Source organism: Pleurodeles waltl, chromosome 7 (genome assembly GCF_031143425.1).
Source record: "Pleurodeles waltl isolate 20211129_DDA chromosome 7, aPleWal1.hap1.20221129, whole genome shotgun sequence".
NCBI lineage: Eukaryota > Metazoa > Chordata > Amphibia > Caudata > Salamandridae > Pleurodeles > Pleurodeles waltl.
Genome location: NC_090446.1, coordinates 869891173 through 869918854, shown reverse-complemented (window position 1 = coordinate 869918854; position 27682 = coordinate 869891173). Strand labels below are relative to the sequence as shown.

General features: G+C 43.3%; 1 protein-coding gene across 25 annotated transcripts in view; it reads right to left on the bottom strand.

The window, feature by feature from the left end:
- Positions 1–27682, bottom strand: part of LOC138245662 (protocadherin gamma-C3-like) — an 830748-nt gene that overhangs the window by 263458 nt on the left and 539608 nt on the right. The window contains exon 1 of one of the 25 annotated variants that reach the window (XM_069199424.1): positions 24230–26983. The exons of 22 other annotated variants lie outside the window; for them this stretch is intronic. In XM_069199424.1, the coding sequence (XP_069055525.1) occupies positions 24230–26860 (2631 nt within the window). In that variant the 5' untranslated portion in view covers positions 26861–26983. Of the gene's footprint in view, positions 1–949; positions 3735–20196; positions 22812–24229; positions 26984–27682 lie in introns of those variants that run through there. 2 more of the 25 variants (XM_069199459.1, XM_069199422.1) reach the window with 2 other exon arrangements.

The window sequence follows — 27682 nt, the reverse complement described above, 5'->3', positions numbered from 1 at the left end:
GCACTTCCTGTCGGGTCTCTGCTTAACTCCAAACTGGTTGTTCACTGAAACTGACGGAGCCTTCAGTGGATCTCCGTCCCTCACGCAGAATTTGATAACAGCGGCACCCTGTGGCTCAACCGGAAACTCCAGGCAACCTGCAGGGGCTGTGAACCACGTCAACGGCCTCCAAACCTTTATTCAATATAAACTTACAAACAATATATAAAAGGACACAGATAATGTATACATACTAATTCGGTGGAAGCAAAATTAGTTTTTATGTGCACGTGCTCACATACCATTGAACAGAAATAAAGTAAATTAGCCCCAAAGATGACAGTTTATAAACAGAGCAAACAACCCGATCCTTTAGACCCTCAAATGACTGAGAATATGCATTGAAAAACAAATCCTGTGGCTTACCAGATGTCAAGCGGTGGATTTTCATAAATACACTTCCCTGGTGCAACACAAGGAAGCCCGCCAATCAGATGCTGTATTCAAACGATGAGAGTGATCTAATTTTGAGCTTTCAATACATATATCTGGTGCAACAGTAACACTGCGTGTAAACCATTTTCAAATCAATGTGTTACATAAACTGAGCAAGAACTGAACGCCGAGGCTCTTGTGGATGCAGCGGCCTTTTCCCGTAATATTTCGACTCGAATATTCTGAAGACTTTGCTTCAAATTTCTCTCTGACTGAAACCTGTCATAGAGGAAGTGGTACAGAATGTCTAAACACCAGTCACTCCTTTTAAATCCTAAACGATGAAACATGCTTTAAGACAATGTATAATTTAACTAATTTAGTTTTCTGCCATTTGGGCATATTTTAATAAAGAGTGAAGCATAACGAAAACAAAACTTCCCTTTTCTGCCACTTGAGAACTACTGAAAAAAACACGCATTGTTTAGTTAACTTGAAAAAATAAAACAACATAATGCAGACCAAGTTAACTTACTTGAATAAATGGTTGGTCATCTTTGTTGATGTTTAAAAAATCGTCTATAAGGAGTGGCGCTCCTCGAGCTTCACTGTTATAACTTCTTGAAAGAGTATTTGAGTCGCCCGAACCAGGGAAGTTAATCTGCTTTTCCCCAGAACCTGTTAAATACACATCATGAGAATAGGCCTGTAGAAAAGTCCGGACTCCATCAATGCCCACAAATTGAGAGACAGGAAGTGAATTAAAGTCAACCAATGACGATTCACAGAGCTGAGATTTCCTCCAGTTGTGAAGCCTGATGGCCAAAAGGAGAATGATCAAGAAAAGGAACAAGAAGGAAACAACAGCAACAGCGATCACCAGATACAGGGTGAGGTCTGACTCCATGTCTGCGGGAGCTGAAGGGTTACTTATATCATGAAGCATTTCCGGCATGCTGTCTGCCAGGACTATGGTGACTGTAACTGAAGAAGAGAGAGGAGTCTGTCCATTGTCCTTCACTAGGACCACCAGGAATTGTTTTATGGCGTCTTTTTCCATAATGGGACGGGCTGTCCGGATCTCTCCAGTGTGAAGACCTACAGTAAACAGTCCCTGGTCTGTGGACCTCAGCAGCTGGTAGGAGAGCCAGGAGTTCTGACCGGAGTCAGCATCGACAGCCACCACCTTAGTGATCAGATAACCTGGTTCAGAGGAGCGAGGAGCCATCTCCACCCCAGAGGACCCATCTGTGGGGGGTGATGGGTATAATATTTCAGGGGTGTTGTCATTCTGATCATGTATGAAGAATGTCACAGTGACATTACTGGTAAGAGATGGAGAGCCGCCATCTTGTGCCTTCACCTGAATCTGAAATTCTCTGATCTCTTCAAAGTCAAAAGACTGAAGTGCATAAATGACACCAGATTCAGAATTAATAGATATGTAAGAAGACAATGCTGAATTTCCTATAAGTCCATCAACAATGGAGTAACTAACTTTAGCATTTTTGTCCCAGTCCAGATCTGTTGCCCTGGCTGCAAAAATGGAAGTTCCTGGAGCTACATTTTCCATTATGTAGGCGCTGTATGACGTTTGCTGAAATACTGGTGGGTTGTCATTTTCATCTGTGATCTGAAGGTTTATGGTTTTGGTTTTAGACAGTGGTGGAGTCCCGCTATCTGTGGCTGTTATTGTTATGTTATATTGTGAATCCTGTTCCCGGTCTAAGACACTATCAGTTACCAAACTGTAGTAACTTCCAACTGATTTATGCAGCTGGAAAGGGAGGTGAGGCGGCACAAGGCAAGTAACCTTCCCGTATTCTCCTGCATCCCCATCGTATACTTCTAGACGCGCAATCACAGTTCCGGGTGGGCTGTTTTCTGGTACCTGATTGACAAGAGAGGACAACACGATTTCTGGGCTATTATCATTCACGTTAATGACCTGTATAAAGACCTTGCATCGCGAAGAGAGACTTCCATCACTTCCACGGATTTCAAATTCATAAAATCCAGTCTCTTCAAAATCAAGATTTTCAATCAAAGATATTTCTCCAGTTTGAGAATCTAGTCTGAATTTCTGCACAACAGTTTCCTTCATTTTGTTAAATGAATACGTTACTTCTGAGTTTGACCCCTTGTCACTATCAACGGCTGTGACGCTGCCCACAACAGTCCCCTTGGGCGCATTTTCCCACACACTGAATTTATAGACTGACTGATTGAAAACTGGTGCATTATCATTGAAATCCTGCACATTGACCTGTATCTGCATCGTGCCTGATCTGACCGGATCCCCTCCATCCGTGGCTGTGAGGATCAAGCTGTGAACTTCCTGTTCCTCTCGGTCAAGTGGCTGACGCAAGACCAGTTCTGCATACTTTGAGCCATCGCTCCTGTTATTTACATCCAGAGTGAAGTGTTTGTTGTCACTGAGCTGATAGTTCTGAAGAGAGTACACGCCCACATCTGCATCGTGTGCTTCGGGCAGCGTAAAACGCGTTCCTGGTGCAATAATTTCAAGCACCTGCAATATTACATGGTCATCAGTAAACGTGGGAGAATTGTCATTAATATCTTTAATCTCAACTTCGACTGCATAAACTTTCATAAAGTTCTCTGAAATCATCTCTAAATGTAATAAACAGTGATTGTTGCTCCCGCAGATAATTTCTCGGTCAATCCTTTCATTGATATATAAATGCCCGTTGTTTACATTGAGATTAAAATACTGTTTCCTACCTCTGGACACAATGCGGGCTCCTCCTTCTGATAACTCCTTTGTATCCATCTCCAGATCCAGAGCCACATTCCCAACAAAAGAGCCTTTCCTCGTTTCCTCGGGAATGGAATAACGCAGCTGCCCAGAAGCGGCTCCACAGACTGTCAGCAGAGTAACAAGAAGCAGCAGAGGAGCCCCGGAGTAAAAGCGCCTCGGTGTCTGAGCCCCGGAGTAAAAGCGCCTCGGTGTCTGAGCCCCGAAGTAACAGCGCCTCGGTGTTTGAGCCCCGGAGTAACGGTCTTTCTGTGTCTGAGCACCGGAGTGACAGCGTCTTGGTGTAGGGGCCCCGCAGTAACAGCGCCCAGATGTCTGGGCCCCGGAGTTATAGCGCATTCCTATTTGAGCTCCGGAGTAACGGTGTATCGGTACATGAGCCCCGAAGGCACAATATCTCATTGTCCGAGACCACAAGTAATAACCTCTAGGTCCCTGGAGCATGTCAGGCTCAGTGGTTCCACGGATTACCGGAGAATCAAATATGAGGTTTTGTGCGAATCTTCAACGGAGGACAGACCGGCGTGCACTTAGATTTTCAGAGATCTCCTCTTCTAATCACAGACTGTCTCTCGGCTGTATTTATACCACGCGACCGATCCATGTTTCTATTTCCCTGGTGGGTGAACAGCGGCGCTCAGTGTCACAATAAGTAACTGCAGCATCCCCCACAGAAACAGGACTAAAGAGCTTTTTCTTATTTCACTTTCATTAGTCGTCTCCCCACTTCTAGGCAGAGAAACAGAACGAAGAGATACATGCACACCTCTTCTTGTCTAATACGGGCTTGTATATGTCACAAAAACAGCCTCAATTAAAATGGTATTTGTCATATTCATATTGTTCTTCACCCTTCAACATCTAAAGAGTTTCCCAAACAAAAAACGTGATCATGTGCAGCAGATCAAACACTTGCGGTTTTAAGGAAAATGCAATGGGACCCATGCGAATATTCGTCTTTGGTAGTTCACAGAGAACCTTAAATAGTTATAGTCACTGATGTTATTTGGTGTTTTAGGAGCTGGAGATACTGAGTGGACAATTAAAGGTATTAAGGCATTGCTGTCCATAACCACAGACTTTCATCTTTTGCCGAGAAGCACCACCGCCTCCAAACCTGGGTCCCGAATAGGTGTCCAGCTGTGAAGGAAGTCAGTGACTGGTGCTTACACGCAGTTCGCTATGTCAGGAAGACAGATTACTATGGGGGTTATTACAACTTCGGAGGAGGTGTTAATCCGTCCCAAAAGTGATGGTAAAGTGACGGATATACCACCAGCCGTATTACGAGTTCCATAGGATATAATGGACTTGTAATACGGCTGGTGGTATATCCGTCACTTTACCGTCACTTTTGGGACGGATTAACACCACCTCCAAAGTTGTAATAACCCCCTAAGTCTTCTAGCACCATCATAGTACTGATCAGAACACCCCACCGCAGTCGGGGTTCAGAACATCTAGTGGGAATATAGTGGGGAGGCAGGCTTTCAAAAAGTATTGTTGGTTTGTATGAGCAAGAATACCGTGAACATACAGCCATGATGTTAAATCGACACCTTTCTCTATTTATCGTGGTAATAGTGACCACAGATGGTCCATAGTCAATGCTAATGCCAGTGTTACAACACCAAGCCATCCCCATTTTTAAGTGACCTACAATAACTAAAGCTGAATGGTTTCTGGGGATGCCGGGTTGAAGTTCAGGGGAACTACCCCAATGCAGAACATTTTCTGCACTTATCTTCCAGGGTTCCAAGAGACTTCTGACCTGCCTCCACTGCGGGGGGGGTGGGGTATTTTGAGCATTTATCTAACAGACTGAGATGCCAAACAGAAGGTCAATACAGTTATCTTTGTGTCGGCTTTTAGGGGAGCCGAATTTTACGTTCTTTCGCTCGGACTGCAATTAAAAGCCACCGGTATGCTCACCTCTGCAAGATCGCAAAACTAACTAGCAACAGGTAGGACATCCATCAGCAAAAACACTTGTCACACGCATAGGAGTAATGCGCAGTAGATGCGGGAAAATAGATTAAATGCTGCGTTTGACAACGCAGGGAAAGTCGACAGGGAGAGACATTATCAGCCACAAATGCTGACTTAGACTTTCAGATGAGCCCTCAGCTATTTCCGCACAAGGGAGACTGGACAAGCACACTGGCATACCTCCCTCACTGCTGGGCTGTGATGCCTAAGCTTGATTCATCCCAGACATTTCTTGGGTTGGCAGCGTGTGGAAGGCTGAAGAACCACTGTTCTAAAAAACTGGCACCTGACAGTGGTTGGCAGTTGTGACATATTTGGACTATCTCATTAAACCACCCAGTATTCATATGAGGTCAATTACCATAATGTCATCCAACGTTTTCCATGTTCAAACATGAGGTCCAAAATAGCACACTGGCCTCGTGTAGCAAGTTTCCCCGGTTGTATTTGTTGTTCCAGAAGAGAAGATTCAAACTGATGACTCAAAACTGCTTTTCATGGATGGACCTGATCCTAGGATGAAGCGGTCCAATAGGTAAAGGCGCATGCTGAAGAAGATGCTCAGAGTACTGGTCGAACCCCTGGGTTAGAGGGAATGAAAGGCCAAGCCACAGCATAAATAACAATCTGTAGACCTATAAGAACGCATTTTAGAGGCACAACATAGAGGTCAACCGGAAATACCATAGATTTCTGTTAGTACTTAGGGCCACCTTTTTTGAGACAGAGATCCCTTCAATAGAAAATATGTCTTTAAGAATTCTGAACCTATATATCCAATTTTTCAGATTGTACAATGTACGATTTTACCGTCCTAATATTACAATGATATTTCGTAAAAAATTAGACTGGTATAAAAAGAGTGGGGCATACAACACTTGTTCCACTTAACACAGATGCTTCTTTTACTTGAATTTGTCAGAAAATAGTTAAACTCTGACTTAGATCTCAAACAATCTGTGATCAATGTTTGAACATGAGATCAGATAAAATTCAATTCTTTACATAGTTTCTGGCAGCCTGTCAGATATGTGTGAACAGAGCACATTTGGTTGGCTTGATTATCAATGAAACTTCTCTAGAACATTTGAGAATATTTTGACCGGAACCTCTTAAAGGGCAATACCATTCCATTCAATGCAACCCACTGAACTCCCACCTCTAAAAAAATACAGTGCCTGCCACAGCAGCAAAGTAAGTTCTCTCACTGAAGACCCCAAGTATGCAGAACTCACAGAAAACTATTCAACTGACTAAAATGGGAGCCCAGATTAACTAGTATGCCTGTGGCAGTTAAACCACATAAATAGCAACACCCCCAATGAAAAGAGGGCCAGCACTATGTAGGCAGAACATTCCATCTAGTGGACATGGTAAGTGCAACTAAAGTTTACTCAAGATTGAGTGACCATTTTATGCAAGTGACGACAAATAGTAGGCTCAGAAGACTCAAGGAAAAGAGTGAGGCCATCACCTCAGCATGACAAAACTGGTAGCTGAGCAACAATCTCTACCAGGAAACATTATTTGGATCGCAAGCGCCAAAGACCAGGAGATTACAATGGCATTTCTGTAATGGTGGGAAAAGCAAAAATATCATAATATAAAGGTAGAAATTGAACTGTAGTCACATTTCTTAAATGAGCTGATTTAAAATTTATCTATGTCACTTAAATGGGAAGGAAAAGCTTGAGCTACCACTGACCCTACCAGTCATGTCAAGTCAAATTCATTTACATGCGGCTACACCCAGGGAGTATCCAGGAATTGAGAGTGGCAAGCGACCCAACGAGATTCACAATTAAAAAAATATACTATTTTCAATCAGCTTTTCAATTGGGTAAGACCAAGCACGTTTGAAGGTCAAAGGGCAATTCATTCACTGCTTGTTCCCACTACTCGAAAAATCATCTTCCAAAGGTAAACAAACAAATTTAGGGAAAATCCTGACATCTCTTACTGCATAACCTCAATAGTCTACTGAAAATGTAATGTTAAAATCTAGCCCAGGGCTCATTAACAATTTGATACACCAGTGACACAAAGCAATCAGTTTTAACGAGCTTTACACATACAAACACACACAATGCACACTTGAATTTACTTCGAAGAAATGAGGCATATTAGATCACAAGACTATACATGTAAACCATTTCTAGCACATATACGTTTTCTATGGTAATACAGTTAAGTACACATATAAAAATCAGTTAATTACTTTTACATCTGCTAATGTCTGAATTTCACACTGCATCGACAAGATTCAATGAGTCTGATGAAATGTAGGCCTCAATCGCATAAGTCCCTTTAATTTGTTGTTCCATATCACACATATATGCATGAGATAGAAGGTGTTTGACACTATGCCTTTGTACATTTAGGTGGTCATTACAACCTTGGTGGTCTTTTTGCAAGACCACCGAGGGACCACCGTGCTGAAGACCGCCATGGCAGGCGGTTTTCCGCTCCGCGAATTATGACTGCTGGCAGCCCTCCAGATGGAGAGCCACCAGCAGCCATACTGGCCGTCGGCGGGGAAGTGGAGGTTGCTCCACCTCCACCGCCCGTCACCAGAACACCACCCACCGAATCACGTTCTGTGATTCGACGTGGCAGTGTTCTGCTGACGGGGTGCTGGCGGCGGAGCAGCCCCAATGGATCCCGTCCCCTCCCAGAGGATCAACAGACCAGGTAAGTTGATCGTCCGTTAGGGGAGGTAGGTGGGGGGGTGTTGTGTGTTGTGTGCGTGAATGGAGGTGTGCGTGTGAGTATGCGTGTATGCATGCGGGGGTGTGTTGTGTTTGGAAATGTGTGCATGTCTGCATGTCTGAATGGATGTATGCGTGTATGTCTGTATGTGGGTGTGTGTATGACTATGTGTGTGGCTGTTGGCATGTTTGGTGATATGTGTGCAGGTATGTGTGTTGGTGGTGTACGCATGCATGTACAGTGTGTGTCTGGGTTGCGATGTTGGGGGTAGGGGTGGGGAGGAGGGTCCTGCCACCTTTGGGGGGTGGCAGGGTGTGTGGGGGGGGGGAGGATGCAGGGGAGACCTCTATCAGTGCCAGGGAAGGAATTCCCTGGCACTGATAGTGCTTACCGCCATGGATTTCAGGGCGGTTCCCAACCCCATGAGATCCATGGCGGTCAGCCGGGTCGTGATACCGCTGGCGGTCGTCTCCGCCCCGGCAGTCAGATCGGAGAAGTGGCGGATGACCATGGCGGTAAGACCGCCACTTCTCCACCAACCGCCAGGGTCGTAATGAGGGCCTTAATGTTTCCTATTATTTCGCACATATGGTGGTCAAAACATTGTTAGAGGTAGGGTTACTGTAATTTGACATTTGTAAGTGCTGGCCAATATAGAAATATATCTGATTTACATAATATTATGATACAGATGGCGAGGCAGTATATATTATCTCAAAATTTCTTATGGGTGAAATAGACATTAATTTGAGCATATATAATAGGAGGAAAGCCATTCACATAGTTACAGATATATTAGATTCAATATAAGGTGTCTGTACTGTTGGAATAGCGGGGGTTAGTATTTCAGTTTGGAACGCACCCTTTACTCAGATCAGATTGCTTGGCAGTTTTAGGTATCTTACTTTCTTTTCCAAGAGCAGACTCACAATACAGATGCTGAAGAGGTATATATTTCCCCATTTTTTGTTTTAAACGGAAACAAGTAAGCGATTATCTTTTATGTGACTGCCATGTGTATGTTTGTAGCTAAATGTGTTTCACTGTAAGATGGCAGCAGTGCTGGAAAAACTGCACCAAGACTCACTGGGTGCATCTGTTTGATGGGCGCAGTTCGCTTATTTCTTCAGTTTTGCAGTTCTGTGGGACTTGGGTGAAAATTATGGATTGGTTCAGTTTCTGGTAAGATAGAATACTCCTCCACTTTTTTATACAATTTTGATAGAAGCTCAAGTAAGGGGTCACCCTCACTCATAGCCACCGGTTGGGAGCTCTTTCATACAGCTGGGTGTGTGTTTGTGGCGGATGTCTTTGATAGGATTTTAATACACAAAGGTGATTTCCAGCACTTAATCAATATTTGGGTTTTTGTTCCCCAGAGGTTATATCAGAGGTTACTTTGGCGAAGATCAGTGTATGCTTTGAAACCCTAGTAAGAGTGAGATGGTATTTGTACATGAGGCACCTTACATCGTTTGGCATGCAATCACTCATATGGTGTACATGTGCTTTGCAGTGTTCAAATTATAATTTGATGGCAATTTGCCTGATTAAATCTACAATGATGCTTCATTGTGTCAGTACTCACAGCAGCTGCGATATCGAACAGGGTAAGAGTATGAACGGCAATGATTCTGAGTGGACAGGAGGAGGTCAGTTTCGCCATTCTCTAAAACTGTAATGCATTATGTGTGAGGTCACCAACTTTGGGTGTTCTCAGATTTCTAATATTGAGGACACAAGAGCACACAGTGGGGAGTTGTGGGTTTGCACACAAATGGACATATCACTCCCAGGCCTTCTTGGATAGTTGGTATGTGGCAATGGATGATACGCATTAACAATGTGTGTGATTCACAATGACTATGATAAGGTTTAATAGGCTCTACACTAGAATGGTTGACAATTGTATGTGGCATGTGTTTCTATACTGGTGTCAAGGGCATCTTTCTGTCAATTACTGATAAAAGATAAGGAGTTCTTTTTTTGTAAGGTGTTCTAAAAAGAATGCAATACAATTTATATGTTGGTTGATGATATAGTTTAGTTTTTAGAATAAGGTGTCTCGTCCTCTGAGGGTCCTTAAGAGGCCTGAAAGTTTAAAGGTCGAAATGTGTCGACATGCCTTGTGGTTTGGAGGAGCTACTATAAGATTAACTTTGATTTCAAAACTCAGTGGAAAGGTCTGAACCATTGAATGAACTGGCTTTTAGGTCTGACCTTATCCTTTCTACCTCGAGGTGATCATGGATTAAAAAATTCAAAATATATTTGACGTACCACTTGCTGTATTCAAAATGGATGTATGGATAGAAAAGCAATGACTACATGCGCAACAATGTATACAAGTTAGGAGTTGTATTATTGTTGTGCTGTTGTGCATTTATGTATGTGTATTTCCTTTTCTAATAACTTATGTTAACATTGGAATATCTATATGGTCTGTACTTTATTTTGCTTTCTATTAAAAAACGAATGATCAAGAAGTACACACTAGTGATTGAACAGAGATGTGGGTTGCTATGAAATCATAGTTGAAGACCTTAAGATGACAAATTCGTAGGTACGCAAATGAATTAAGTTTGGTTTTTGGTATAATATTATGGTTATTTATCTTTGTGCTTTCCATTGTAAGTGGTTATGACAATTTTAGCTAAGGTGTGGTAATGTTATAGGGACATCACCGTATTTTATTTGATAATTTATGAGTATAGGCTGAACTGTAAGTGTGCAATGCGGAGTGCTTCATGGAATGCTTCTGCTATTCCAATTCAGTAATAAAATTGCTGCTTATTTGCTAAAAGAGGACATGATGAATTTTTATAAGATTACTTTGGAACACTATTTAAATTGGTACAACAGATCAACACTATACTTAATGTAAAATATAGTCGTTTGTTCTACCTAGGATATCATAATCGCACAACTAGAAATTGACACAATGGTTTTATTTTTTGACTTATACAGCAGCATCCAACCACGTATCCCATCACACCCGTATCAAGAGACTCCATCACATCGGAATTCAAGAAGACACCCTCAAATAAATTGCATCCTGCCTCACCGGAAGAACCCAGAGAATTCGCCTACCATGTTTCACCTCAGGACCAAGATCATCATCTGAGGCGTTCCTTCAGGCTCGTCCCTCAGCCTTACACTGTTCAACATCTACATGACCCCACTGGCCAACATCGTCAGAAACCATGGAATGAACATCATATTCTGCACAGACACCCAGCTCATCCTCTCTCTATCAGAAGACCCCTTCACCACGAAGGCCAACTACCACAGGTTCATGACAGGCATTGCTGACTGGATGAATAACAACTGCCTAAAACTCAACAAATACAAAATGTAAGTGCTGCTCTTAGGGAACAACACCTCCCTATAGAATTCCTCCTTGTGGCTTCTCGAACTAGGACCAGCACCCACTCAGACAGACCACACTCGCAACCTTGGCATCATCCTGGACAGCAAGCTCACCATAAAAAAAACAGATGAAAATAGTCTCTTCCGCCTGCTTCTTCACTCTTCGCTTTTCTTTTTTTTTAAATAAAGGGATAAACATGAGTACAAGTCCCAGGATGCGCAATAAGGTACTTAGACTGGAGCAGCAAGTCCTGCACAGATCTGAGAAATTTGGGAGGGCCAGTTAGGGTGTTGTAGGAAGTTGGCACTGTATATACTATCTCAACGTGAGAGATAGTGTGCACAGAGTCCAAGGGTTCCCCTTAGAGGTAAGGTGGTGGCAAAATTAGATAATTGTAATGCTCTATTTTGTTGTAGTGTGGTCGAGCAGTAGACTTATCAGAGGGTAGTGTTAAGCATTTGTTGTACACACACAGGCAATAAATGAGGAACAGACTCAAAGACTTAACTCCAGGCCAATAGTTTTTATATAGAGAAATATATTTTCTTAATTTATTTTAGAACCACAAGATTCAAGATTTGAAGTGAAAACATCAAATGCAAGGTACTCCACACAGGTAAGTTAGGAACTTTGAATTAGAGCAGTAACATACACAGTTTTAGTTAAAATGGCAATAAGCTATTTTAAAAGTGGACACTGCAAAAATCAACACTTCCTGGGGGAGGTATGTAATGGTTAGTTTTTCAGGTAAGTAAGGCACTTACAAGTTCAAGTTCCTGGGCATAGGCAGCCCACCGCTGGGGGTTCAAGGCAACCCCAAAGTTACCGCACCAGCAACACAGGGCCGGTCAGGTGCAGAGGTCAAAGGAGGGCCCAAAACACATAGGTGCCTATGAAGAACAGGGGTGCTCTGGTTCCCGTCTGCCAACAGGTAAGTACCTGAGTCTTTGGTGGGCCGACCAGGGTCGTTTTATAGAGCACTTGGGGAGACACAAGTAGGCACACAAAACACATCCTCAGCGGCACAGGGGCAGCCGGGTGCAGTGTGCAAAGCAGGCATTGGGGTTTGAATAGAAATCAATGGAGGGACCCAGAGGTCACTTTAGCGGTGCAGGCAGGGTACAGGGGGGGCTTCTAGGGCCAGCCACTGACTGGGCTAGGCAGAGGGTCACCTGATTGTCACTCCTTCACAGGAGTTCAGTTCCTTCTGGTCCTGGGGGCTGCGGGTGCAGTGCTTGGTCCAGGTGTCGGGTTCCTTGTTACAGGCAGTCGCGATCAGGGGAGCCTCTGGATTCTCTCTGCATGCGTCGCTTTGGGGGTCCCGGGGTGTCGTCTCAGGCTACTCAAGAGGACGCAGTCGCCTGGGAGTCCTTCCTGTACTGTTCGTTCTCTGGAAGTCAAGCTGGGGGCGTCGGGTGCAGGGGGTGAAGTCTCACGCTTCCGGCGGGAAGAGTGAGTACTTTAAAAGTTGCAAGAAAGTTCCAATGTTGTTGCTGTTTTTGAACAGTGCCGCTGTTCATGGGAGTTTCTTGGTCCTTCGGGTTCAGGGCAGTCCTCTGAAGCTTCAGAGGTCGCTGGTCCCTGTTGGATGTGTCGCTGTGCAGGTTTCTTGAGTCTGGAGACAGGCCGGTAGAGCTGGGGCCAAAGCAGTTGTCGTCTCAGTCGCCTCTGCAGGGCTTTCAGGTCAGCAGTACTTCTTCTTTGTGTAGGCTGCAGGAATCTGATTTCCTGGGTTATGGGTCACCCCTAAATACTGAATTTAGGGGGGTGTTTAGGTCAGGAGGGCAATAGCCAAGGGCTACTGTCCTGGAGGGTGGCTACACCCTCTTTTGCCTCCTCCCTGAGGGGGTGGGGGCACATCCCTAATCCTATTGGGGGATCCTCCAAAACCAAGATGGAGGATTTCTCAAGGCAGGGGCCACCTCAGCTCAGGGCACCTTAGGGGCTGTCCTGACTGGTAGGTGACTCCTCCTTGTTTTTCTCATTATCTCCTCCAGCCTTGCCGCCAAAAGTGGGGGCAGTGGCCGGAGGGGCGGGCATCTCCACTAGCTGGGATGCCCTGGGATGCTGTAAGAAAAGGCTTGAGCCTTTGAGCCTCACCGCCAGGTGTTACAGTTCCTGCAGGGGTAGGTGAGAAGCACCTCCACCCAGTGAAGGCTTTGTTTTCTGTCCTCAGAGAGCACAAAGGCTTTCACCCCAGGGGGGCAGAAACTCGTCTCAGTGGCAGGCTGGCACAGACTAGTCAGTCCTGCACTGAAGGGTTGGGTAAAATACAGGGGGCATCTCTAAGATGCCCTCTGTGTGCATTTTGAAATAAATCCATCACTGGCATCAGTGTGGGTCTATTATTCTGAGAAGTTTGATACCAAACTTCCCAGTATTCAGTGTAGCCATTATGGAGCTGGGGAGTTTGTTTTGACAAACTCCAGGACCATATACTTAATATGGCGACACTGTACTTACAATGTCTAAGAATAGACTTAGACACTGTGGGGGCATATTGCTCATGCAGCTATGCTCTCACCTGTGGTATAGTGCACCCTGCCTTAGGGCTGTAAGGCCTGCTTGAGCGGTGACTTACCTATGCCACAGGCAGTATTTCGTGTGCATGGCATCCTGAGGAGCATGCCATGTCGACTTTGCCTTTTTCTCCCCACCAACACACACAATCTGCAGTGGCAGTGTGCATGTGCTAGGTGAGGGGTCCCTTAGGGTGGCACAACATGTGCTGCAGCCCTTAGGGACCTTCCCTGGTCACAGGGCCCTTGGTACCACTGGTACCTTTTAACAGGGACCTATCTGTGTGCCAGGGGTAGGCCAATTGTGGAAACAATGGTACATTTTTAGTGAAAGAACACTGGTGCTGGGGCCTGGTTAGCAGGGTCCCAGCACACTTCTCAGTCAAATCAGCATCAATATTAGGCAAAAAAGTGAGGGGTAACTGCAACAGGGAGCCATTTTCCTACAGGCGTTTATTGAGCCACACGTTCCTTAAGGTGGAAAAAAACCTCATAACTTTCTATGCTCTGTGTGAGTCCTATGAATGGGGCCATAGAGGCAAATATTACAACAGTTTCACACTTTCAGCTTAAGAATATCAAACAAATTACTCTGCATGCCTGCAACCCAGTTGCTTTTTGGATTCTGAAAATATACCGAAAGAACACAAATATAGATTATTATTAAGTGGTTTACAAATTAATGACTTATTGCTGTGCCTTTTCTTTGAATAGCCATTAAGATCAGTACTCACTTCTATTTAAGTGGAATATGTATAAGTATATGATGTCAGCATTAAGCCTCCTGCAGGACAATGCAGTCGCTTTTCATAATATATGTGTCCTTAACACATACTGAATCCTATATTGGGTCTAACATAGAAAATCACCATTCTTCGATTTTCCAATTGCCATTACCAAAAAACTGCCTCTTACATGAAACATCTATTTTTTATCTGAAAAAGCATTTTGTCTTGTGAGTTTACAAACACATTTCTTTAAATCAACAGCAGAATGTACTTGTCCAAATCATTAATATACAAATATGCTTCAATAAAATCACCCAACTAATGTGCAAATCATTTGTTTAAATATTTTTTCAACTTTTATTTATTGCTTGCTTAGTTAAAACCATTTTAATACCTATGCATCATGCACCATGCACCATGCAAACATGTGATAAACTGAACAAGTTCAATATGGACATTAAAACTGCACAGGCCGCATTATCGCTGTAGGTATTAAACTATTTGAAAAACGGACAAATACATTTAAATAAATCAGAATAACAACATAGACCTATGTGCCCAAACAGCATAGCTGTAGCAAGAACATAGCCTGTAATTAAAAAATGTACAAGTAACCAGGAGCTTCCCAATGATGACTATTTATATTGGCAGTTATCCTAGTAGGAAGTCTCATTATGGTGGCAAAAAGTGGCAGTTAGAAGCAACAACCATGCACTAAATTAAAGATCCCAATAGTGAAGTGGAATTGTGCTTTAAGTACCCGGGTGTTACTTCTCTTTAAGGTTGTTCCTAAGCTAAGATAATGCGTTTGGCCAACTATTAAAGTGCCAGTACTTTGACTGATAAAGTGCTGGTACCAATAATGTTCAAAAGATTCTGTTCTCTGGGATTAATCCCGGAGTGTAGTCTTCGCAAACGAAGGCCAGTTCTTAAACTGCCTGAGCCTGTGCTTATTTGCCATATGTCCTACTGGGACCAATCGTCTTAGTTGTTCTCTGACTATGCTTTTCTCAGCAATTGACTGGCTATTCAAATGGCATTGCTGAAATTACTCCTGTTATTACTCCTATTCCTGAACTACTCCTGTTGCAGGGCTGCAATATTCATAGCCAATTAGTTGTCTATAAAGTACTCATACCTACACAGATGAGGTGCTGGTGTGGCTGATGGCAGCCTGTTTCTACTCTCCCAGACTGTTGCTTAACTGCTAAGATCTTGATAACTAGCTAGCTGTTAAAGTGCCTACACCTACCTAGTGCTAGTGAGACTAATATGCACCTGTTACAGTGCTTCCCAATTATTCCTTTGGTGGCTAACTAGCTGTTATAATACAAGTACAAGGAAAAGGAAAGATCATTTGTGCTAGCAATATAAGGCATTGTAGTATCAGGCATGAAAGCACTATCTTTCCATGCTCAAACCATGATGTGCTCTACTGTCTGACCCAAGACAAGCAACAGTGTTTAGCTTGGGAGCACAACCTGACTGGTATGAGCACTGATGTCAACACCAGCCAAGCTCAAGTCTTTACTTCACTTGTAAAGTACAACATGCAAATCCCCAGCTGTGGCTGCGGGCCTCCTGGGATACACTGCACCGGTTTCATGTCACTAGTTACTTGGCGGCTTCATCCCATTCTTTGGTCAGCACCCACTTTCTGGAGGACTTTTACCACTGAAGAATTCAGTGGAAGGTTGGTTCGCTTAAAAGAGGCTATCACTGCATCTCTACATTTCCTTATTCCTCTTTCATTTAGTTTCCTGTGTAAGAGTATGTGACAGTCTTCAAGGGTAGCTTTGCACAGACACTGAACATGATTAATGTCTTCGAACCCTAGACAGCATAACCTGCATTTCTCCTGGCCTTCAATTATTCTCAATGGAGGGTAGCGCTTTAATACGGGCAGGACCCCTAGTCTGTATTTTAGGCACAAACCTTTCAGTGTTGTTAACATCAAAATCTAATCACAAAGGAGATGGAATTATCATGGTCTGTCAGCCAGTGTAAAATACTCGTTTTAAACCACCTGAATGGTAAATCAAATTAACCTTTATGTCAAAATGCTTCTTGTTGTCTGAAAAAAATCAATTTAAATGAATGACCCTAGATGACATAACTGTTCATACGTGGCCTTAGAAACAACATAACTAAGATTTAATCATTCATCAAAAATGAGGTGGATGCACGTTCCCAAGGCTGCATAACATGACCCCTTTTATCTCTTGCTTTTTTCGTCATTTTGTAGGAATCAATTTTTTAAATTACCAAGTCTCTCTTAACTTAAATTTCTCCAATCCCTACATCGTAATAGAATGTATTGTGCAGCAATCGACCTGTATGCTGCTCAAAGAGATATTTTTTTAAATTAAAACCTTTGCCGTTGTCGAACTTTTGTAAAAACCACCAATGACTTATTTGGTACATAAATCAACTCAGCCATAAATGGCTAGACATTTTCAACTGTCCTCATATCAGAGCTAATTTCATGGATGTAAAGGTGTCATCCATTAATTGTACATTTTGTAGATATTTAAAAGAAAATGCTTTATTCCACAAGAAGTTTTAATGTCAGTCCTGGAGCACCAACACACTTTTTCTATGTAAGCTGGATAAGAACTCTAAAAACGTAATGGTTGATAAAGAGCTTATTGCATAGGAATAGTATTTGAAGTACATTCATGAAGATGTGCACTTCTCAAATATATGCCTTTCTCAAATACATATTGATATACATCTATGTAACATAATGTGTGAGTATATATGTATATTTATATGAGGAAGACTAGAAAATGGTCTAGAAAATGAGATTTAGTCAACTGCAATATTAATAACCCAAGTAACCCATTCCTACCTTACTGATCATACAACCCCCTCCCCAAAAAGGTTGTGAATGCTGATGCAAGTATGTAGGCTATTATACCACATGTAATTGAGTACAATAACACCAATTATACTAAAACTCATCAAAGAGAAACTTTATCAGAGCTAAGCAAGTGAATATTTTCCATTTACCTGAACGGTGAATTAGCATATTGAGCATCTGTCTATGAACAACATAACAGCATCACAGAAAAATTCAGATCTTTTAGCACACTAAAATTGCTCACAAAGTTAATGTCAACTTCTCCTCCCCTAACCACTTTAACCAGCATGTAATAGGAAAGAAACATCTATGTTCTATCACTACGAAGGTTTAACAGTCAAAACACTAGAGAATAAACACACTGCCAAGCGATAGTAGGATTTTGACTGTCAGCCAACTAAGTGACAGCACAACACCTTGACCATTACACCAGAAGTGACTATTCTGCTCTGCATCCAAACATAACTCTAACACCTGTACAAAAAATCTTGCTAGTCTGACTCTATGAAGTCATTGTATGGAGAGACCACTGCAATGACAATCTCTCTCTCTCTTCCTTCCCATTATCGGATGGAAGAGAAAGAGAGAAAGACAGGACCATGGGGGGAGCCTCAAGGCCCCTGTGGTCCTAGCTGGCTCCACACATCCTGTCGGACCCGGCACAGCTCCCACAAGCAGGGAGCTGATTAAAATAGCAGATTCCTGCTTGTGGGAGCAATGTTTTTGTTTGTTTCCCTGCACGCATATTTGTGTGCAAGGAAACAGATGAAAACTTCACTTTCTGCAAGTGAGATCTGTTTGTCAATCTCACTTGCAGAAAGTGGACTGTTTGTTTTGACTTGGCAGGAGCTGCCAGCCCCCATGAAGGAAAAACAAACAGCTACCTCCCGAAAGTGTGCACCTCTGGAGGTAGCAGGAGCCGGCCCTGGGGGGTGGCGGTCCCCAAAGACATAAATGGCTCAGAGTGGTGGCCATGCGGCCCCCCTAATTATAGTATATTGTATTTACCCCAGGATGTGGCGGTCCCCAGTGTGCGGGACAGCATACATCATATTTACATGCACGGTCCCAGGAAGGTGATGGTCCCTGGGGGAAGGGTAAGATGACTGTGCAGGGAACCCTGCATACATCATTATTAACATGCACTGGCGCAGGGAGGTGGCAGTCTGAAGGCACGGGGCAGTGCGGGCTCCCCTACGTAGATAATTAACATGAACTGCCCTATGGAGGTGGAGGATCCCAGGGGTTGGGGGGTGCCGCCCCCCAGCACACATCATTATTAACAGGAACTGCCCTGGGGAGGTGGCAGTCCCCGGGCTGCTGTGGGCCACACAAGCCCCCATGTATACATCATCATTAACATGCGTTGTCCCGGGAGGTGGTAGTTCCTGGGGCAGCACCCCTACATATATCATTATTAAGGTACACTGCCCCGGGGAACTAGTGTCCCTGCATAAATCATTATTAAGATGCACTGCCCTGGGGAGGTGGCAGTCCTGGTGGGGGGGCCATGCGGACCCCGCATACATCATTAATGTTCAGTGACCCAGGAAGGTGACGGTCCCTGGGGCAAGAGGGGGGAGGGAACATGGCTCCCCCTCACACATCATTTAAATTCACTGTCCTGGGGAGTAGGTGGTCCCCGGGGAGCAGTGGGCCACATGGGCCCCCCGCATACATGATTATTAACATTCACTGCCCTGGGGAAGTGGCAGTCCCCAGGGCCTAGGGAGGTCTGCAGGACCCCCCTTATTATATTTTTTAGCTTGCTCCAGGGAGGTGGTGGTCCCAATGGCTATTAAAAGGCCTAGGAAGGGGGCCCAGTGTGCCTCCCTCCTTTTTTGATCCTGGAATGCCACGGGCACATTTGAGGGCTGATGCATTCAGTAACGCAGGACACTTTTTTTTTTATTACAGAGAAATCCACTGTTATTTAATATAATGCTATTTAGCCAGGTGGGATCTTAAGGGGATCCCTGGATCAAGGCTAGGGGGGAGCTAAACATACCCTGCCCCCTTTTCTTTGTCATTTTGTTTTGGGACACAGCTGAAGCAGAGTCTCACAATGGCTGCCAATACTTCTTGTTAGAAGTGTTGGCAGCCAGTCAGATCTCAGCAGGAGATCTCCCTGGATCCGTGGTTCAAGATATGCACATTTATTTTTCCTTTAAGATCTCAAAAATACTGAATGGATTTACACTAAATAAAAAAAGGTGATCTGCAGACCAAAAGCTATCTTTTTGCCAAATTTGGTGTAATTCTGTCCAATGGTTCCGGCTACAGGTATGTCTAAAGGGTCTATGGGAATTAACATGGGAAAAACACATTTTTTTAACCCACTTTTAGTCAGCCCCCACTTAACTGATCATCCCAAAACTTTCCATGCACAATAAGAGCTTTGGGCACAATTTTTTGGAAAATTTCGTAACGATTTGTCAAACGGTGCCACATATATAGGCAAGTCAAAAATCGCTTTTTCAATGGAAACTAAGTTGTAACTATACCCACTGGTGCTTGCCAGTAGGATATGTTATATTATATATACACACACACACTTACATGGATGTGGGTGTATGTATTTACATAAAGAAAGGTTAAAGTGACATTATACCTAAGTGCTGAAATGATACAAAAACTATAACTCCAAAAAACACTGAAGTACACCTGTTACAGTTTAGTAAAAAAAAAAAAAAAAACTAGAATTTCTACCCCCATCATGCACTACTCTTTGGTAACCAGAGTAAAGTGAAACTAGAGACATTTTACGGATTTTGTCAGCGTAATTTAAATTTCATACACAAAATGTATTTCAATAAATGCCTTACCTGGTTGAAGTTTTCATATTCATATTTTCCTTCAACAGACTCGTTTCCAATCCCAGAATCGTTTGCAGAAAGCAGAATATCCGTGGGAACCTCTTGGTTTGGTTGGAGAACAGTTAACTCGTTGTTCCCAGAATCCAGGGCTACAGACACCTCGTAGGAGTAGGGCAGCGGCAGAGTCCCATGTTGGTAGTTAGATATATATCGTGGGTCAATGTGTGAATATAGAGCTGGAGTTAAAGACTCAAACATCTTGGGTTGCTGGAGTTTTTTGCATTTGAAGACCACAACGAGGATCAGAGTCAAAAAGAATAAAAATGAAATGAATACTAATGCTAAAATTAAATAAATCTTTAAATCTGGTTGGATGGCTCCGTCAAGAGGCTGACTGCTTAGCTCAGGAAGTGCCTCTTGCATGTTTTCTGCAAACACTATGTTTAGAGAAACTGTGGCTGACAGTGGTGGTTGCCCGTTGTCCTTGACTATGACAACCAATTTCTGCTTTACAATATCTTTCTCCAAGAAGGCTCTTTGTGTTCTTATTTCTCCAGTGTGAAGACCAACCTTGAACAGAGAGGAGTCGGGGGATTCCAGCAGGAAGTAGGAGAGCCATGCATTGTGCCCAGAATCAGCATCCACTGCCACAACTTTTGTGATCAGGTAGCCAGGATCAGAGGAAGGAGAGGCCATTTCAAACAAAACTGAACTATCAGGTTCGAGTGCGGGGTAAAGTATTTCAGGCGGGTTGTCATTCTGATCCACAATAAAAACCCTCACAGTGACATTAGTACTTAGGGGAGGAGACCCAGAGTCCTGAGCCTTGACATGGAAGTGAAACTCCCTGATCTGCTCATAGTCAAAGGAGCGCTGGGCGTAGATCACACCAGTCTGGGAGTTAATGGAGATGTAGGAAGACATTGGTGGGTTCTCTGTGCCATTATCTTGAATAGAATAAGTGACACGGGCATTTTGATCCAAGTCCTGATCGGAAGCCTCTAGGTGGTAAATGGGAGCCCCGGGGGCATTGTTCTCTGGTATATAGATTTGGTAGGAAGACTTGTCAAAAATGGGAGGGCAGTCATTTATGTCAGATATCTGTACCCGGAGAGTTGTGCTTGTGGTCAGAGGAGGAGATCCTTTGTCCCTGACAGTAACTGTGAGATTGTATTCTGCGACACTTTCCCTGTCCAAGGCACTATCAGTCACGAGTGTGTAATATTTTGCAGATGATGATATTAATTTAAAAGGTATATTTTCTTGAATATGACATACGACCTTGCCATAGTCTCCTGAATCTCGGTCATGAACACTGATGAGGGCTACCACTGTACCCGGGGAGGCGTCCTCTGGAAGGGAACTGGGGACCGATCTGATTGTTACCTCGGGAGCATTATCGTTCTCATCAGTAACTTCTATGTGCACTCGACACTGTGCAACATGTCCCCCTCCATCCCTTGCTTCTATTACCATTTTGTACGAATTAATCCTCTCAAAATCCAGGGTTCTCTTAACTTTAATTTCTCCGTTATTTGCATCCAAACCAAATGCATTGTGAAAATTGCCAGGTATATTCCTGAAAGAGTAGGTGATTTTTGAATTTGAACCTTCATCCTTGTCAGTGGCTTTTACCTGAAGCACCACTGAGTTATTTGCTGCCCCTTCACTAATGCTGGCTCTGTAGACCTCTTGACTGAACACTGGGAAATTGTCATTGACATCAAGAACATTAATATTAATGTCCACGGTGCTGGATCTGATTGGCTCCCCCCCGTCAGAGGCAGTCAGAACCAAGTGATGGTGACTTTGGTTTTCACGGTCTAAGACAGTTTCCAGCACTAACTCGGCATATTTAAAACCATCTCTGCTCACTCTTTCTTCTAAGACAAAATGGGGATTATTACTCAGTTTATAGCTCCTCAGGGCATTGCTGCCAATATCAGGGTCCTGGGCATTGTCAAGTGCAAATCGGGTCCCTGGCAAAGACGTTTCAAGGATTTCTAGATCCACGGACTTCTTTGGAAAACTCGGGGGGTTGTCATTAACGTCCTGAATAAACACTTCCACATGAAAAAAAATTAGTGGATTTTCCAAAACAGCTTCGAAGCTGAGGGAACAGTTTGGAGACTCCCCGCAAATGTCCTCTCTGTCTATCCTTTCACTCACGTACAGGGTCCCAGTTTCAGAGTTTAATGATAAATATTGCCTCTCAGCATCAGAGACAATACGCAGATTCCTGTCTTGCAAACGCCCGGTATTTAACCCCAAGTCCTTTGCTATGTTTCCAACAACAGAGTGCCTCCTCATTTCTTCTGTTATTGAATACTGTATCTGCCCGGACACCGCCTCACAGAGATAGCAAAATAACAAAGACACAAGTACTTGCCGTCTGGGTCCTCCTGTTCCCGTCCACGCCATAGTCAGCGCTGCCTTTGTGTGCCTTTCTATCGAGGATCGCAGAGATTTTCACAATTATTCCAGTAAAACTACGGCTATCAAAATCTCAAACGGGAATCTAGAAACTAATCCGAAACTAGTAATGAATGGGTGCGTTTCTTAGGTATGCCAACTCTCGCTGTCTAGGAGTCGTATGTGAAGGGGGTCCTGCTTCTCGCAACACTGACGGCGCGCTCAAATTGCAGGAGAGTCCACTCCTACTCTCGCCCAGTATTTGACAACAGCGCTACTCCGTGGGCTTGAGGGCAACTGCAGCCAGATTCCACAGAACTCGCTGAACCAAGTTCAAAAGTCCTAAACTATTATTATAATAATAATACTTTATCTGTGATCAACGTTTTCCAGGCGCCGATGATACACGCAACCAAAAAAACGTACATCAGTAACCGAAAACACTTGCTGATAGTGACAAAGTAATAGGAACGAGTTAAAATTACCAACTGTGGTTTCAAGCGAGAACGAAATAAGCAGGTTGACTACAACTGTCCATTAAACATAAATTATGAAGGTGATTATGGCAATCCTCATCGTGTGTGGGTACCTGGCTCGGGGCTTGTTACTTAAAAAAAACACAGGCACGTTAACAAGCCCCTGCTGAGGAGGGGGTTGGGGGTGGGAGCACTTTCAGGCCAAGGTAAACTAATATCTGTAAAATACGGGAGACGTCCAGGCCCGTCATTGCATACAACGGAGAGCATCATTTTGCGTCACGGCACAGGAGCTGTATTGCTCATTTTTTCCCCATAAACCGCTCTATATTTCCCCTTTTATCAATCCCGATGAATCCAAATGGCCACATGTTTTTGCTGTACATAAGAGTTCACATTTATTGGGAAGGATTTAAAAAGTTTGGGGGAGGGTCAGGCAGTGGGCTTTGATCGAGCTATAGAGGTTGCTATTGCAATGGGGTTAGTGGTTCTTTCTGTAAACAGCCCCCAAGTAATAGAATCAGCGAAATGAATATGTATAACATAAATAGCTACGAAGTGACATTTAGCAATATTTCCCCCAAAAAATTCATTTTAGGCTCCAACTATACATACAATATTCAATTGCTATTTGACATGACGAAGAATGGATGCACAATTTAGCTATCACATCCAAATAATTAATACGTTGTAATTTTAAAAGTAAGAGACGCATACCCATACACACATAAAATTAGTTTTGTGTCATAGATTTTCAAAATATTTTAACACGTTGCCACGCAAATAAGACTGAGCTTGAATCACGGGCGGGAAACACCAAAGATATTCAATAGAGTTACGTTCTTTTTCACACTCGAATATTCGAAATACTGTTTCTAACGTTCTCTGTTTCTTTCTGCTAAACCTGAGCTAGTGAAAGCCCTCTAACCTTTGGAGACAATTAATGGAAACCGTTCCTGAGTAATGTGAACTTTATGAAGTAGCTCTATAGTTTAAATTTGTTTGGCTTTCTGCCAGTTGAGCATGTTTTAGTGAGCAAACAACGCAACGTAATCAAAATATACATTTATCTGGTATTCGCACCTGGCACTGCAGAACAGTTAATGTGACCCATATTTTAAAAATACCAAAGAACGTAGATTAAGTAAACTTACTTCAATAAACGGCGGGTCCTCTTTCCCTATACTTAGAAAATCCCCAATGAGGAGTGGTGGTCCTCGACCGTCAATATTCTGATTTCCTGAAATAGTATTTGAGTCATTTGAACTTGGGAACATACACTGTTTTTTCTCGGAATCTGTTGTTAAACACACGTCACGAGAATACGTCTGCAGAAAAGCTCTGACTCCATCAATACCCACAAACTGAGAAGCAGGAAGTGAAGTGAAGTTAACCCCCGGCGATTCACTGAGCTGGGATTCTCTCCAGCGGTGAAGCCTGATGGCCAAAAGAAGAATGATAAGGAAAAGGAACAAGAAGGAAACAACAGCAACAGCGATCACCAGATACAGTGTGAGATTAGATTCCATGTCTGTGGATGTCGAAGGGTAACTCATATCATTAAGTATTTCTGGTATACTGTCTGCCAACACTATGGTAACTGTAACTGAAGATGAGAGCGGAGTCTGCCCATTGTCCTTCACTAAGACTACCAGGAATTGTTTTATTGCATCTTTCTCCATAACGAGGCGAATTGTCCTGATTTCTCCAGTATGAAGCCCTACACTAAACAATCCCTGGTCTGTGGACTTCAGCAGCTGGTAAGAGAGCCAAGCATTCTGCCCAGCATCAGCATCAACAGCTACTACCTTCGTGATCAGATAACCTGGTTCAGAGGAGCGAGGCGCCATCTCCACCCCCGAGGAGCCATCTGTGGGGAGTGATGGGTATAATATTTCAGGGGTGTTGTCATTCTGATCTTGTATAAAGAATGTCACAGTGACATTACTGGTGAGAGATGGAGAGCCGCCATCTTGCGCCTTCACTTGAATTTGAAATTCTTTAAAGTCTTCAAAGTCAAAAGATCGAAGAGCATAAATGACTCCTGTTTCAGAATTAATTGAGATATAAGACGACAATGGTGCTTTCCCTATCACTCCATCAACGATAGAATAACTGATTTTGGCATTCTTCTCCCAGTCCAGATCAGTTGCCCTGGATGCAAAAATAGAAGTGCCAAGAGGTATATTTTCCATTAGGTAGGCGTTGTATGACGTTTGCTGAAATGATGGTGGATTGTCGTTTTCATCTGTAATCTGCAGGTTTACAGTTTTGGTTATAGACAATTGGGGAGTTCCACTGTCTGTGGCAGTAATAGTTATGTTAAACTGGGGGACCTGTTCCCTGTCCAAACTACTATCAGTTACCAAACTGTAGTAACTTCCAACTGATTTAAGCAACTGAAAGGGCAGGTGAGGCTGCAGAAAGCAAGTGACTTTTCCATGCTCTCCCGAATCTCTGTCGTATACTTCCAGAAGCGCAATGACTGTACCCAATGGGCTGTTTTCTGGAACCTCCTTGAGCACAGAAGTCATTACAATCTCTGGGCTATTATCATTCACATTAACAACCTCTATCAAAACTTTGCAGCGTGCCGATAGACTCCCATCACTTCCTCGGACTTCAAACTCATAATATTCATTCTTTTCAAAATCTAGTGTTTCAATCAAAGATATTTCCCCAGTATAAGAATTCAATCTGAATTTTTGTAGAATATTTTCCTTCATTTTGCTAAAAGAATATGTTATTTCTGAGTTTGATCCTTTGTCATTATCGGCAGCTCTGACACTGCCAACAACAGTCCCCTTGGCTGTGTTTTCTGGTACACTGATCTTATAGAGAGACTGATTGAAAACTGGCGCATTGTCATTCACATCCTGCACATTGATCTGTATCTGCAGCGAACCTGATCTGACCGGATCTCCTCCGTCTGTGGCTGTGAGGATGAGGCTGTGAACTTCCTGCTTCTCTCGGTCTAATGGTTTCTCTAGGACCAGTTCTGCATACTTTGATTCATCGGCACCGCTTTTTACATCCAGAGTGAAGAGTTTATTGTCACTGAGCTGATAGTTCTGAAGAGAATAAATCTCTACATCTGCATCGTGTGCCTCGGGCAAAACAAGACGAGTTCCGGGTATTGCATTTTCCAGAACGTGTAATATTATTTGATCATCAGTAAATGTGGGGGAATTGTCATTAATATCTATAATCTCTATTTCGACAGCATACACCTTCATAAAGTTTTTGGAAATAATCTCCACATTTAAGAGACACTGCACGACGTTCCCGCAGATATTTTCTCTGTCAATCCTCTCATTAACAAGCAAATGTCCACTGTTTAAATTAAGAGCAAAAAACTGCATGGTACCTCTGTCATGGATGCGGACTCCTCCTCCTGACAACTCCTTTGTATCCATCCCCAGATCCAAAGCCACATTCCCAACAAAAGAGCCTTTCCTCATTTCCTCGGGAATGGAATAACGCAGCTGCCCAGAAGCGGCTCCACAGACGGTCAGCAGAGTAACAAGGAACAGCAGAGGAGTCCCGGAGTTAAAGCGCCTCAGTGTGTGAGCACTGGAATAACAACGTCTCGGTATTTGAGCCCCTAAGTAACAGCGCTTTGGTACCTGAGTCCCGCAGTGACCGCCTCTCGGTGTCTCAGCTCCTGAGTAACAACATCCTGGTGTCTGAACCCCGGAAAAACAGCTTCTTAGTGTTGACGTACCGAAAGAACAGATTACTTTTGGCTGAAAAAAGGTGACAAATCGACTAAGCGTTTGGGCCATTCTAGACACAGTAGCCCCTCAGATTACCAGTGACTATGTACGGCTTCCTCTGGAGGAGCAAGGGACGCTCGTTTGTGGACTCCACCGAAGCAAAGCGTGCAGTGCGCTGAAATGTTCCAAGGTATTCCCGTCTATCCAAACGCTGCCTCAGACCCAATGTACTAAAAACCACGTGGTCTGTGTCTTTTAATTCTTCTTTTTCGGGTTAGTGAACAGCGACGCTCAGCGTCCTAGGAAGCAACTGTAGCAGTTCTCATACTGCAAGCACTGCTGGTGAAAAGTAATAGAGATCTGCTTTTATTTTCACTTTGCCCGAAGTTTGTACGGCCAAAAACCAGAAATAAGAGGCACCCATACCCCTTTCTGACGGACTAATACGGGGTTTTCAGGTAAGTGGAGCCTATGCGGGCGGTGCTGTGCACACATCCAGATAAACTAATGTATGCTTAAGGCACCTTTTAGTCTATTACCTAAGATGTGCTGCATTAATCACTCTTTCCAATCATTTCCCTATGTATCGCAAATATCTGTTGTGATAGCATTTAGCACTGTAAATTCCCCTTATTTTAATGAACATACACATATATTCTTAATCAAAATTCTATCTTTGAATACTGGTCTAATTAAATCGATACCTCAATAGAGCCGTATGAGGGTCATAATATCTTTCGGAGAACACAAATTACAGCTGCTCTAGGGTACTTCATTCATGAGTGGATCCATCAGGGTTGCCAAGACGAGGACAACATGGCAGCTAATTACCTGTTGTTTTCAAGCAAACGGACGCAATTTGGTGGTGAACGGACTTTTGAGAATGAATTG